At 36.9% G+C, this 15887-nt stretch overlaps 1 protein-coding gene across 3 annotated transcripts in view; it reads right to left on the bottom strand.

Annotated features, from left to right (window-relative positions):
* Nucleotides 1-15887, bottom strand: part of CCDC73 (coiled-coil domain containing 73) — a 155095-nt gene that overhangs the window by 61237 nt on the left and 77971 nt on the right. For all 3 annotated transcript variants that reach the window (XM_072619232.1, XM_072619234.1, XM_072619233.1), the window contains exons 7-9: nt 13424-13462; nt 8730-8865; nt 8389-8468 (exon numbers count right to left, since the gene is read on the bottom strand). In XM_072619232.1, the coding sequence (XP_072475333.1) occupies nt 8389-8468; nt 8730-8865; nt 13424-13462 (255 nt within the window). The remainder of the gene's footprint in view (nt 1-8388; nt 8469-8729; nt 8866-13423; nt 13463-15887) is intronic.

The raw sequence follows: 15887 nt of genomic DNA, 5'->3' as shown, positions 1-15887 counted from the left end.
CAACAAGATTCAACAGTGTAACAGCAGTAGGGAAAACCAATATGATCCTGGGCTGCACTGAGAGGCACAATTTTGAGGAGAAAGCAGATGACAGTCTCCTACTCTGTTCTGATCAGACCATCTCTGATGTGTATAGTGCTCATTACAAGAGACAATGAAAGGCTGTAGAAATCCAGAGAAGGGCCATAGGCATGGTTCATAACATATGAAATGATTGGGCATGTTTAATCTGAAGAAGAAAAGTTCATGAAGAACATGATCACTGTTTTCAAGTATCTGAAGGACTGTCATGTGGAAGAGGAATTAGACTTCTACTTGACCTTAGAGGACAGGATCAGAACAATAGGCAGAAGTTGCAGGGGCAGACAAATTTACATTTGATAAAGGATTCTATTGTCCATTATCTCTCAAAGTCTGTCCAAGTTCACATTCATTCTTTCCATGACACTATCTACCCATCTCATCTTCTGCCATCCACTTTACCTTTTGCCTTCAATCTTTCCCAACATCACTATCTTTTTTAATGAGTCCTGTCTTCTCATTATGTGGTCAAAGTATTTAAACTTCAGCTTTAGTATTTGATCTTCCAGTGAATAGCTTGAATTACTTTCTTTAAGTATTGACTGATCTGATCTTCTTGCTATCCAAGGTACTCTCAAAAGTCTTCTCCAGCATCATAATTATTGATTGTTGCTATTTCTACTGGCAACCTTAATTCCAGCTTTTGATTTATCTAGTTTAGCATTTAGCATGATGTACTCTGCACATAAATTAAATACGGTGACAATATACAGCCTTATTGTGTTCCTTTTTCAATCTTAAACCAATCAGTTGTTCCTCGTTCAGTTCTAAGTATCACTTCTTGGTCTGTACACAGGTTCCTCAGGAGACAAGTAAGATGATCTACTAGTTCCATCTCTTTGAGGACTTGCCACATTTTGTTGTGATCCACATGGTCAAAGGTTTTCATGAAGTCAATGAAGCAGAAGTATACGTTTTTCTGGAACTCCCTTACTTTCTCCATAATCCATAATCCTCTGCCTTTTTGAAAACTAGCCTGCTCTTGTAGTAATTCTCGGTTCACGTACCCTAGCTTGCAGAATCTTAAGTATAACCTTACTGGCATATGAATAAGAGAAATTGTTCAGTAATTTGAACATCCCTTGGAATTATCCTTCGTTAGGATTGTGACATAAACTGATCTTTTCCAATCCAGTGGCCATGGTTGTTTTCCAAATTTCTGGCATAGTAAGTTTAGTACTTTCATAGCATCATCTTTCAAGGTTTTAAATAGCTCTCGGGGAATGCCAGTACCTCCACCAGCCTAATGGTTAGCGATGTTCCATGAGACCCACTGGACCTCCTTCTTCAACCTGACTGGCCCTAGATCCGTCACCTCTCACTCCATCCTGGTCATCAGTGCTGGTAAGATCTTTCTTATATAGTTCTTTTGGGTATTCTGACCACTTCTTGACCTCTTCTGCTTCCATTAAATTCCTACCATTCTTGTGTTTTATCACACCCATATTTGCATGAAACTTTCCCTGGATAACTCCAGTTTTCTTGAAGAGCTCTTCTGTCTTTCCCATTCAATTGTTTTCTTCTATTTCTTTGCCTTGTTCATTTAAGGAACCCTTATCCCTCCTTGCTATTCTCTGGAGTTCTGCACTCAGTCAGGCATATCTTTCCCTTTCTCTTTCTTTCTTTCCTCAGCTATCTGCAAAACCTCATCAGACAGCCATGTTCCCTTCTTGCCCTTTTTCTTTGGAATATTTTTTGTGGCTGCCTCCTATACAATATTGTGAACCTCTCTGTTCATTGTTTTCAGGCACTCTGACAGTTCTAATCCTTTAAATCTATTCATCACCTCCACTTCATATTCAAAAGAGCTGTTATTTAGGTCATACCTTTATTGTCTAGCAGTTTCCCTTACTTTTGTCAATTTGAATCTAAATTTTGCAATAATTAGCTCATGATCTGAGCCACAATCAGCTCCAGGTTTTGTTTTAACTACTGTATAGAGCTTCTCTATCTTTGGCTGCAAAGCATATGATCAATCTGATTTCTATACTGACCATCTGGAAATGTCCATGTGTCAAATCACCTTTTGAGTTATTGGAAAAGAGTGTTTGTTATGACAAGTTATCCTGACAAAACTTGACAAAACTCTATTAGTATCTGTCCTACTTCATTTTATACTTCAAGGCCAAACTTGCCTGTTATTCATGGCAAAAAACTCCATCATCTTTGCCAACAAACCCCCATGGACAGTACACTAAAATGATAAAAGAGGTGACATTGGAAGATGAGGCCCTCAGGTCAGAAGATTTCCAACGCGCTACTGGGGAAGAGCAGAGGACAACTACAAGTAGCTCTAGTACTAATGAAGTGACCAGGCCAAAGCCAAAAGGAAACTCAGCTACAGATGCATATGGTGCTAAAGGAAAGGCAGGGCTGTAAGAGCAATATTGTACAAGGACCTGGAATGTAACATTAAGGAACCAAGAGGAGCTGGATGTGGTCAGACAGATTAAAGATTAAAGATTAAACATCAATATCTTGGCTATCTGTGACCTTAAATGGATGGGAATGGGCAAATTTAATTCAAGCAATTATTACATATACTAGTGTAGGCAAGAATACCTTAAAAGAAATGGAGCAGCCTTCATAGTCAAAAATGTGAGAAAAGCAGTACTGAGATAATCTCAAAAATGACCAAATGATATCTATTTGATTCCAAGGCAAACTATTTAACATCACAGTCACCACTGAAGCAGAAGAGGCCAAAGTTAATCAATTCTATGAAGGGAGGTAGTGGGTTCTAGCAAAGGCTCTAACTAATGGGATTATTTTTCAGGTGTGAATTAGACTAGATGGTCTTCCAATTCTGAATTCTAGGACTCTCAGTCAACTACAGTCAATTCCAGACTCTCACTCAACTATACATTAAAGAACTGGAAAAGGACAAAGGGATAGATTTTACTGACCACAAACAGAAGGTTTAGGCGACACATAATAGTTCTATTCAAGTACCTAAAGACTTTTCATGTGAAAAGGGTTTAAACTGTTCTCTTTGGCCCCAGAGGGCAGAACCAAGAATAATGAACAAAAGTGGCAAAATGGCAAATTATGCTTGAAAGAGGTGTTCAGAAGTAGAATGGATGCCCCAGGAAATGATGTGTTTCCCTGTTACTGGAGGTTCTGTTTGCATAACTTAGCACCCTCCATTCTTCTTACACCTCATTCCCCATTTGTACACTTCCATCTAGAGATACTGATCTCCTGGGGGTTCCACAAGTAAGACACTCCATCTTTCAGCTCTGGACATTTTCTCTGGATTTCCCTGGTGCCTGGAATGCTCTCTCTCCTCATCTCCATCTACTGGTTTCCTTTAGGTACCAACTAAAAGCTCACCTGCTACAGAAAGCCCTTCCCAGTCCCTCTTAAATCTGGTGCCTCCCCTCTGTTAATTTTTTCCTCTTTTCCCCATTTGTAAATGCTTGTTTACTTGTCTCCCACATTAGATTGTAAGCGCCTTCAGGACAGTTTAAAAACACTTTTGTTGTCTTTGCTGCTTAACACGGTGCCTGGTGCATAAGAGGTGCTTAATAAGTGTTTACTGACTGAGGTTTTCATGCAAAAGCTAGATGATCATTTTTCCTTTGCTTCCTTCAAGGTTCAGTTCAACCCCTAGCTGCCAGTGTCTTCATCTCTAAGGTTATTTCCTCTCCTCTTTTTTCCTTTTCTTTCCTGTCCTGTCCTGTCTTTTCCTTTCCCAAAATCTTAAACCTACTTCACTCTGAAGCTGGAACCCCAATGGGCCCCTGCCTCAGGGCTCCTCTGGACCCTCCTAGCTTTAGACTGATTATCAATAGTAAGTGTTGCTGTTTCCCTCCCAGCCTGATGTCTTTTTTTCTTGGCATCATTAAAGGGGCCATGCCCTGGCTACTTCTCAAACAGACCTATTCAATGAATGGGAGTTGCCTCACCCTAAGTGAGTACCTGCAAAAACCTTGCCCCAAAGGGGACAAGGTCTCCCAGTGCATCCTGGGTCATCTCCAGTTATCCTGATGAATATCTGGTCACTGGATTCAGATGGCTCAGGAGAAGTGAGGCTGGTGACCTGCACAGTCCTCCCTCACTCAAAACAGAGTCAGGTGTAAGTCATGTCATCATTTCTCTGATGGCATGGCTTTCTTCAGCAACGAAGGCAAACACAGTATCTTCCTTCTCACTATAGACAGTGTAGATTTCTGTGTAGATATATGTTGTCTCCCCCATTAGAATGGAAGGACTACTTTTGCTTTTTCTTTTGTATCCTCAGCACTTAGCACAATGCCTAACACACAAACATTTCTGAATTCACTTGGTGATTTTCTGAATGCTGTAGCAGAGATTCTTATTCGAGTACTCTCTGGACTTGAGGACCTCCACGCTCTCTGTGGCAAGACTATCTTCCTAACAGCCAACAATCCGACTGTAACACAGCTCTAAGGCTAGCAAAGGGTTCTGTGAACATCTGCTCTGATCCTCACAACAATCTGGTGAGGCAGGGCCGTTATTATTCTCATATTTCATTGGAAGAAGCTAAGGCTGAAGGAAGTTAGAGTGTCGTTTAGCTAACAGTCTCCAAGGCAAGGTCTGAACTCCGTTCACAATAACTCCACGCCAGGTATCCTTATCCACCTATATCACAGAGCTGTCTCGTTTACAAAGAGAATGATACTTTATATTTGAATGGAGTTCTATTTTAATTTTCAAATTGATTTTACTTATAATCATAGGATGTTAGAGGAAAGAGGACCAAAGAGAAAATGCAGTTCCAGGATTCCTTTTGTCTAATTTATTTATTTATTTTTAGTTTTCAACATTCATTTCCACAAGATTTTGAGTTTCAAATTTTCTCCCCACCTCTTCCCTCCCCCACCCCAAGACAGCATGTATTCTGATTACCCCTTCCCCAATCTGCCCTCCCTTCTATCACACCCCTCCCTTCTCTTATCCCCATCCCCTTTATTTTCTTGGAAGACAAGATAGATTTCCATACCCCACTGCCTGTATATCTGATTTCCCAGTTGCATGTAAAAACAATTTTTAACATTTGTTTTTAAAACTTTGAGTTCCAACTGCTCTCCCTTCCTCCCTCCTCGCACATCCTCGGTGTGAAGGCAAGCAATTCAATATAGGTTATACATGTGTAGTTATGCACTTCCATAAAAGTCAAGCTGTGCAAGACTAACTGTATTTCCCTTCATCCTATTCTGCCCCCCATTTATTCTATTCTCTTTCGACCCTATCCCTCCTCAAAAGTATCTCCTTCCCTCCCACTTTCCTGTAGTGTAAGATGGAGTTTCATAGCAAATTGAGTGTGCATGTTATTCCCTCCTTAAGCTAAATGTGATGCTAGTAAGGTTCACTTTTTCCCTCTTACCTCCTCTCTCTTCCCTTCCACTGAAAAAGCTTTTTCTTGCCTCTTTTATGTGAGAGATAATTTGCCCCATTCTATTTTTCCCTTTCTCCTTCCAATATATTCCTCTCTCACCCTTTAATTTTATTTTTAGCTATCATCCCTTCCTATTCAACTTACACTGTGCCCTCTGTCTCTATGTATATAATCCTTCCAACTACCCTAGTACTGAGAAAAATCTCAAGAGTTATAAATATTATCTTTCCATGTAGGAATGTAAACAGTTCAACTTTAGTGAGTCCCTTATGATTTCTCTTTCCTGTTTACCTTTTCATGCTTCTCTTGATTCTTGTGTTTGAAAATCAAACTTTCTATTCAGCTCTAGTCTTTTCATCAAGAATGTTTCAAAGTCCTCTATTTTATTGAATGACCATTTTTTCCTCTGAAGTATTATACTTAGTTGTGCTGGGTAGGTGATTCTTGGTTTTAATCCTCGCTCCTTTGACTTCTGAAATATCATATTCCAAGCCCTTTGATCCCTTAATGTAGAAGCTGCTAGATCTTGTATTATCCTGATTGTATTTCCACAGTACTCAAATTGTTTCTCTCTGGCTGCTTGAAATATTTTCTCCTTGACTTGGGAACCCTGGAATTTGGCTATAATATTCCTAGGAGTTTTTCTTTTGGAATCTCTTTCAGGAGGCGATTGGTGGATTCTTTCAATGTTTATTTTACCATCTGGTTCTAAAATATAATGGCTGTTTTCCTTGATAATTTCTTGAAAGATGATGTCTAGGCTCTTTTTTTTTGGTCATGGCTTTCAGGTAGTCCCATAATTTTTAAATTGTCTCTCCTGGATCTCTTTTCCAGGTCAGTTGTTTTACTACGAGATATTTCACATTGTCTGCTATTTTTTCATTCCTTTGGTTTTGTTTTATAATTTCTTGCTTTTTCATAAAGTCATTAGCTTCCATCTGCTCCATTCTAATCTAAGGAATTATTTTCTTCAGTGAGCTTTTGAACTTCCTTTTCCATCTGGCCAATTCTGCTTTTTAGGGCATTCTTCTCTTTGTTGGCTTTTTGGATCTTTTTTGTCAATTGGGTTGGTCTATTTTTTACAGTGTTGTTTTCTTCAGCATTTCTTTGGGTCTCCTTTAGCAAGCAGTTGACTTGTTTTTCATTATTTTCTTGCATCATTCTCATTTCTCTTCCCAATTTTTGCTCTACTTCTCTTATTTGATTTTCAAAATCCTTTTTGAGCTCTTCCATGGACTGAGACCAATTCATATTTTTCTTGGAGGCTTTGGATGGAGGAGCTTTGACTTTGTTGTCTTCTGTTTGCATATTTTGGTCTTCCTTGTCACCAAAGTAAGATTCTGTAGTCTGAATCTTTTTTTTGGTTTTTACTTATTTTGCCAGCCATTTATTTGACTTTTGAGCTCCTTGTCAAGGTAGATCTCTGCTTCCAGAGGGGGTGGGGATGTACTGTCAGTTGCTCAATTCCACCACAATCTGTGGGCCTAGAGCTCCAGAAACAGTTGCTGTCTCTGCCCCTGCCCCTGCCCCTGCTGCTGTGACCGTTGCGAGTTCCTCAGTCCCCTTGCCCCTCTGCTGCCCTGCGGCTGGGGCTGGAAACTGCCACAGGTGGGAGAGATTCAGTCTCTCCAAGGCCTGTTCAGGTCCTGTCTATGCCAGAGTGGCCCACACTGAACTGTGGTCTGCTCCCAGCGTGGCATGATAGTTACTTCCCAGCAACCTTCCAGGCTGTCTTGGGCTGTGGGTTCTGCATCTCCAGAATTTGTTTAGAGCTATTTTTTATGGGTATTTGGCTGGGCTTGGGGACGGTGCTCTAGAAAGTGCATGCTGTTACTCTGTCATCTTGGTTCTACCCCTAGTTCCAGGATTCTTAACCTTTCTCAAGTCATAGACACCTGTGGAAATCTAATGCCCTTCTCAGCGTATTATTTTTATTCATAATTGAAGGAAATGTTAAATATCTTTTAGAGGTTAGGGAAAAAAAAGATTTAATTTTTTTCCATCCAAGTTCATAGATTCCAAAAGGTCCCCTGATCTAGACTTTCATCTTTTAACAGAGGAAACTGAGGCCAAAATGTGTGGAATGACCCAAAGTCACAAAATTTATTTAGTGGCAGAGCCAAGACTAGGTCTGTCTGCTATCTGCCTGCCTGCCAGTCTGGCTCTCTTTTTATTAAAAGTGAAAACACTAACATTGTTACTTCATATTCACAATGCCCTACTAATAGGTAGATAGGAAAATAATATGCCCATTTAACAGATGATAACATTGAAGGACTGAGATTTTCTTATGGTCAAACTCCCAATACAGAGAGGGTCAAAATAAAATCCAGGACTCCTGACTCTCAATCCCAGGGTTAGGACTGCAATGATGATTCCACCATAACATAGTATAATTAATGCTATAAGAATTATAGTGGAATTGGACAATAGTTGTCATTTTATCTGTCAGTGTCTAATTTGTTTCAGTTTGTTAGAGATGTTAATAATCAGACAAATGTCAAAGGTCCTACTGGCTCTTTAAGACATCTTCACAATTCATGCTATTGGTCACAAAGAATAACAATGAGAGATTGTGGCTCAATTAGGAAAAATCAGACAACTTAAAGTTCACATTATTATACCAACACTTTTTTTTTGCAGCCCTACTACCAAATACATCACAATTTTCAGCCATTATCCTACAAGACTAATAATCTCAAACCACTTTTGGAGAGATCAGACCTGTGATTTCATTGGCATAGATAAGTCCAAGAGAGGAAACTATGCCAATGCAGGCTGTTCTGCAGCTGATAGCCTGGGGAAATGAGAGATTAAACTACTTGTTCAGTGTCTGAAAGTGGGACTTAAACCCAGGCCTCCTGGGTTTCTCTCTACCATCCCACACTGTCTTTCAATCTTAGAACAAAATCTCATAGAATGCTAGCAAACTCTATGGCTCATACCTGTTTTAAACTGCATACTTCAGATTCCAGTTTTTTATTTGCTGCTGACAGTCTCTTATTTAACTGGATTGCTTCATGTACTGCAAACAGATAAAAAATATTTAGAAAAATGTTATATTTTAAATATGCCATATCTTTATTATTATACAATCATCTGCCCAGACAAAATAAAAATTAAACCAAAGATGACAAAGATGATTTACTGGAAAGAATTTGAGAAGTATTCAAACTGCCTTTTTTACTGAAAACTACAATAAAACCCATGTTAATCATCTCATTTAAAGCAGTTTAAATATTTTTCATTGAATAAATATATGAAATGTTTAAAGTGTAACACCTACCATTCTGTTCTAACTTTTCATGACTTTCTTTTACCATTCCAAATTGACATGCAATTGTAGTATAATATTTCTCTATTTCATTCAGTTGCTTATGATGATCTTCTTTAGCCAAGAGGTGTAACTGCAGCATTTGTTCCTATTTGGAATAACAATGTTAAACTTTAATTATGATATGTTAACGCAGTTTCAGTACATAACATTAGGCAGATGAATCATTTCATAACAACTATGACAAATAATTCCAGAGTACACACATTATTGATTTCTCAAAATTATATATGGAAATATTTAGGTTTTATGATACTCCTGAATCTAGATAAGCTTGGTTTTTGTAGTAATTTTGTTATTCTCATAAGAAATCCCCATTGGGGGCTATATCTCTCTGGTATCCAATTTTTTATTCAAGATCAAGAGGCAAATGAAGAAAAGAAATAAAGCAATTTTCTGGTTAATCATCTAAATGTCTTCAATTCTCCTTTCTAGCATAAAAATTAAGCTTGTGTTATAAAACAATTAAATCCCTGAACAATTTCAATAAATACTGTAAAACAGTATACATTTATCAAGTTCCTACTATGTGCCAGGCATTATGCTAAGTCCTGGGGATACAAATAAGAAAAAGGAAGATGGCTGCAGTACTCAGGGAGCAGACACCCACTGCCTACAAAGTTAAAGCCCATTCTCCTTAGCCTGGCATTCAGGGTCCTGCATGCTCTGACCCCACTTTACATTTCCTTTCCTTATTTCTCATTATGCCCCTATGTTTCATGCAAACTGGACTTGTTATCATTTCCTGAATATGTCCTGCACTTCACCTCTCACTGCCTTTGTTCATGGTCTTCTTACCACATGAAATACCCTCTCTCTGTACAAATCCTACCATTCTTCAGACCCAGTTCAAATGCCTTCCTTTTTAGGAAGCCTTTTTTGATCCTGTCAGCTACACAACTTCTCCTTCCTCTAAACCCCTATAGTACTTTGTACTCCTTTCATAACACTTGCCATATTATAGTCTGTATTTAGACTTAGCTTCCTTGCTTATTTGTCTTACATCTCTCTACTAGCCTGTAAGTTGAGAGCAGACAGCCCATGTCTAGTTCATGTTGTATTCCCCACAGCGCATCATAATTACTGTACACGGCACATATTTATTGACTTGAGAGGCACCATGGTATAACAGGAAACTGCTAAATTTGGGTGCAGGAGACCTGGATTCAAATCCTGGCTCCCACACTTGATAGTGACTGAGCGACTTAAGCTTTGTGAGTATCTGAAAATAAGGTAATAATACCTATATTCAGTATAATTATTTAGCACATTTACACAGTTCTTGTGAGGAAAGCACGTTGTAAACATGAAGGCTTTACATAAATGCAACCTGTTATATTAATTTGGTTGTCAGGAAGAACATGGAAAGAAATCTTGGTGATGGAGGGATTCCTTAGCATTACCTTTGAGAACCCAGGGTCAGCTCTACAAGAACTACTTATCAGAGTAGGACTTGATTTACAAAACTTCAAGAGTAGATCTGCTGGTTAAAATAAAATAAAACCTGTACACCTTCTCACCTAATTCAAAGATATTCAGAGATCAAAGAAATTTCCCTTAACAATTCTATTGTCACCAAATTTTAGATGCCAAGATAAAAATTCAGAAATAAAACTCGAACTTTTATCTCCTCTTTTGCAAGCTGCTGTATAAATTTCTTTGGTTAACCTCACTGTCATAATTTTTTAAAAATCAATTTTTTGACTATTCTTTTAAGAGATTTTATCCTTTGGAGTTATAATTATCAAGCAAATTCTAACCTGTAATCACATAAGGCATAACCTAAAGTCACATAAAGGCATAACATTATATAAACATGTTGGTAGTGTTATTTATAAAAACAAAGAAAGCTATTTGTCTGTGTTTTTAGTTTAACAAACACTATGTAAAAGTGTGTGGCTATTTCACTGTTCATTGTATTGAATGCTTCATTATTAAAATTTGATTAAGTTAAGAAAAATTGTTTCTTTTCAATCCAGACAGCATTCATGTGTTCACAGAAAATGAGGAAGCTCTTCCATTCTATGACAACAGCTATAAAGGGAGATGCCTCAGGAGGCAGAAAAGTTAAGTATAACATGGTCAAATAGCCGGTATGTGTCAGAGATAGGGCTTGAACCCAAACCTTCCTGTCCCCAAGGTTGGCAGTGGTCCCAAATTTGCTGATCCATAATTTTCACATGATTATGCCTTCTGGGGCCACACAAAATAAGTCTAATCCATCTTCTAAATGCCAGCCCTTCAAATATGCCCACTGTACCTAAATATTATCTATTATTGGTTGAACTCCTTAGAATGATCCTGGAATGACATGGTTTTAGGTCCTGTAATTGAAATTTAATGTTTTCAATCCCCTTATTAAACTATATGAAGAACCTAATGAGACACTATGCTCCCCAAAGTAATCACTGATCAAAATTTAGATTTTTCCCTGTGGTAAACTTCATAAGCCAATATTTAGATTATAAATAGTGGTTCTTTTGTCACACTAGAATTTGTTATCATTGGTTGTTTTTTGAAAAGAATTGATTACAATGAATTTTTTTTTCATGAGGCAGGAATTATTCTCATTGGGGAGGAGAGCATTTTAGATAAATGGTTGTTTATTATCAATGGCAGTTTCAATATTCTCTGTTATTTGGTTATTTTAGTTATTTAGTTATTCACAACTTGGCTGAACAGTACTTCTAGAAGACTTAGAAATTCACTAGAAGTTAAATAGCTTACCCATGGGAAATAAAAGCAGGGAGAAAAGCTCCAGGGGATTATTTTCAAAATTACTTCTTTCAGAGCACCAAATTATATATTTTATATACTAGTGCCCTGAAAATTTGATTTACTGGTCTTGGATAAGCATGTCATTTCCAGTTAATGTCTTGGTCATCTAGGCTTGCCATAGCATCACACCATAGGAGTGAATTCTATATAGCATTTTGGGATTGTCATTACAAAAAGAAAAAATAGAGTTCAAGTCCTGACTCTAACATAGATAGACTGTGTGACCCTGGGAAAGTCACTTAACCTCTTAGTGCCCCAGGCAACTCCCTAAGACCATAAATTATAGCACAGGTGCTAATATGTATTGGTAGAGAGAGCTCCTGACAACATATGAAATCATTAAATCACTCAAAAAAAAAGATAAAAAAAATCATTGGTTACAGAAGATGAGAATAATTTTTAAAAGTGATTTCCAACTTTTCAAACAATTATATAAGAAATTTAAATGTTCTCAGTGGCTATAAAATAAATATGACATGCATTTAACATCTGTTTTTAGCAATTTGTATTTTGCTTTACTATTTAGATAAAAAAAATCGCAATTATGCCATAACTATTATTCTAATAAGTTCCTTCTGTGAGTACATAATTCATAACAAAAAGGACCCAGAAGTGACACAAACCTATGGAGATTTTTTAAACAGCACAACATCCTTTAAATTATACATATTTGTTTAATAAAATTTAAAAGTGAAATAAGATAAAACACATTTTATGTTGCCTTTGATCTTTAACTTGTAGCCTTATCTCCCAGGTCAAAGGACACATTATTCAATTTCACCGTATTTTGTGTAAAACCACTGTAGCGTTGACGATGACTTTCAGTACAAATGTCATGGTACTTAAAGCTAAACCGGACTCTAGTTTTTCGGCTTCTTAATTAAAATCACAGTTTATAATAGTCTGACAATATTATCTTTATCCTTTCCAGTTGAACAGCAGCAGAATTTTCACAGCTTTTATTCAATCAAGCTTAGCAATCTTTATATAGCTAGCTCTCTTTTATTTCCTAAGACAGCAAAAATGGGTTTCCAAGAGGCACAACAGTTACTTTGTACAGCTATGTACTTGATGTCATAAGAAATCATCCTCTCGTGTTTCCAGCCCTTCCCTGATACCAAACCTAGATTTAACTCAAAAACAAATTTTGCTATCCTCCCATTCTCTAATCAGGCTAGGATAAGATAAGCCTCTGCAAATAAGTCCTGTGCAGAGAGAAATGGAAAAAAGGTACTGTACTACAGGGGAAAAAATAGAGTTTTCAGAAGGCACACTACCACAGGTAACTATAAAGGGGAGAATGAAAAAGAATATTCCACAAAATCTTATTTTTTCACACTAAAATATTAATTTTTAGATACACAGTAGAATGCTGGGCACACAGTAAGCCCTCACTTGATGAATAATGAAAGTCTTTTCTTAATTTTGGTTTTCAGATGCAGCTTCACATTGAGGTACTGTAAAGCTAAAATATTATCTAACTAAAGCACTATTTCAAAATGAAGCTTCTTTTTAAAAATCAAGGGCTGTAACATTTTTAAAAATTTAGGCTTGCATATATAGTAAATAATAAGTTCATTAAATGAAGCAGTTCTTTAAAATGTTGCCATTTCTATCAATAATTTGGTAGCTATTCAAAAAATCTATTTTTAACAAGGTAAATGTTAAGCAATCTCAAAACAAATTTAGAAAATAATTTTGAGAATATTTTAAATGAGTTAAACCTTAAAAATGATACTAATTTATAAGTATCAACTACTTTATTGATCCCAATCTTATCTATCTCAATTTTACATTAATAGAAAGGAATATTAAGTTATTCCTTATTACTACAGTAGAAATAATGAAAAATAGTGTAACTTCCTTACCATTTCATTTACTTTCTTCTGTAAAGAATATTTTGAAACCTTGAAAAATAAGAAAAAAATTTTTACATTAGCTACTTTTTACAAATTCCTCCGGATGTTAAAACTGAATTTTGTAAACTCATTTTCCATATGACATTTATTTTTTGGTTAGTAAATCTCCAAGTAAAACTGTGACTGATATTTCTTTGCACTTATGGAGAGGGACATTTCTCTGCACACCACCACAATCTAGGCAGCTAATAATCTGTTTCAATTTGTGAGAATGGGGAACATATCCTCAGAGAGTGTTTAAATGGAATAGAGAAAATAATAATACCAAATTATAGGGTCAGAGGTGACTGAGAGAAAAGAGAAAAGGATGGAAGGGCAGCTCAAACTGGAAAGTCTACCTACCATGCCGACCCCTAATTCCCTACTACAAGATGTGAATCCAGAGTAAATCCACCAAGTAAATTCTCATTCTTATTCTTTAGACGCCATCATTTTCTCTTCCATGTACATTTTGCCTAACAGTTCATAATCAAGTTTCATCAAAGTCTTCCTCTCAAACCAACACAACCTTTTCAGAGGACCTTCTAAATTTTAAGTTTGACTTGATGCCTTCTTCTTCCCAACTGACCATAATTAGTGCCATATCCTACACCACACTAAAAAGTAGCAAAGAAGAAATAAAACTGTAAAACATATTAAGTGAAAGCTAAGACCAAATATTATTTTTCTCCACATCTTTATATCTGATTATAGGCACACTTGGGTACTACATTCCAGTTTGATCTTTAAAGAGGGTATTTATTTCATAATATACACAGAAATATTTCTGCAGGCACATTGACATTTTGAAAGGCGGTATGGCTTAAGTGGACTGAATGCTGTCCTTGAAATCAGGAAACGCTAAGTTCAAATCCTATTTCTGGCATTCACCTTACTTAACTTAAGTTACCTTAACTTCTGAATATCAGACAATCTCTAAGACTTTTCTACTAAGTTATAGATGGGCTACAATTTCCCACAGCTATGAAATCAAAGACTTCTGGAGTATTGAGTGTAGGAATGTTTCTATACAGTTTTTGCAATTCTGCGATAAACATCTCCCCATCATAAAAACAAAACTCAGCAGGTGTCAATTTTTGCATTATTTGTAAAATTCAATCTCAAACACTGATTTTCTTTTGTTTCTGTTATACAGGTTTTTTCTCATTTTATGGAAAAGATGCGATCACAGAATTGCAGGATCTCAGAGTTAGAAAGGATCTCAGATGCCCTTTACAACCTGCAACTGAACAGAAACCCAGTCTGTGACATGTCGGACAGCACTTGGGATCTCCCAATCCAAGGAACCCACTACTTTCTAAGACAACCACTGCACTATTGCTCTAATTCTCAGAAGTCTTCTCTTTAGGTTCAATCTATGTCTTCCCCTATGAAACCTTCCCTACATCACTTCATTCTGCCCTGTGTATAACAAGTCTTACATCAGCTCTTCAAAAGCTTGAAGCCCAATAGCCCATTTCCAATAAGTCTTCCTTTCTCCAGGCTATACAATTCCAGTTCCTCCCACTGCTCCTGGATCCTATGATCTCCCATCCTGTCATCATACTAGTCACCATTCTTTGATGGCACCTGGTTGAGTGACGCCTTACTAAAATGTGGCACCTGGAACTAAACATGATCCTTCATAAGATGTCTGGCAAGTGTTGTACAATAAATAGTACTAATGTTCCTTTTCTTTGGGAGGCATCCTAAGTTCTCATCAGTGTTTTTGGCTTCCATGCCACACTGTGGACTTGAAATAAGCTGCAAATGCACTAAAACCTTCACATCTTTTTACAGGAGCTGTCATCCAACCAGGCCTCTTTCATTTTATACTTCTTAAAACCAAGTTTAAAGTGCAGGATGTTACACTCAGCCGTGTCTAATAAAAACTATTTCTGCAAGGTGAAGGTTATTTTCCCATCAATTTCTATTATGTATTTAGGGAGCTATCCCCATGGGAAAAAATTTCTCAACATTTAAAAATGTTGAGTAAGGAAAGAATTTGGACCATGTCATAATGAAAGCTGCAGAGCCAAGTCTGCTTTCCCAATTCCAGATTCTCTTCTTTTTCAAGAACTATTCTCATTCCCTTATTTCTCTATAAACAACAGAATTTTTCACATTTGAAAATCCCCTAGAAACTCCATGTTGACATGACTGGAACTTAGTTTTCCTTTCCTCTTTTTAATTAAATAGAGGGCATTAGGTTTCAACAGGAGACATCACTATGTAATATATGATGTACTCTTTGTCTCTTGTCTCACTTCTTAACCCTTTTCATTCTGGCTTTCAACCTCAATTCTTTTTTTGAAAAAATTATTTATTTTTAGTTTACAACATTCAATTCCACAAGCTTTTGAGTTCCAAATTTTCTCCCCTCCACAAGACTACATGCAATCTGAAATAAGCTTTACATATGCATTCACATTAA

This window comes from Notamacropus eugenii, chromosome 6 (genome assembly GCF_028372415.1).
Source record: "Notamacropus eugenii isolate mMacEug1 chromosome 6, mMacEug1.pri_v2, whole genome shotgun sequence".
NCBI lineage: Eukaryota > Metazoa > Chordata > Mammalia > Diprotodontia > Macropodidae > Notamacropus > Notamacropus eugenii.
Note: the sequence above shows the minus strand (reverse complement) of the source record. Positions and strands in the feature narration are given on the sequence as shown.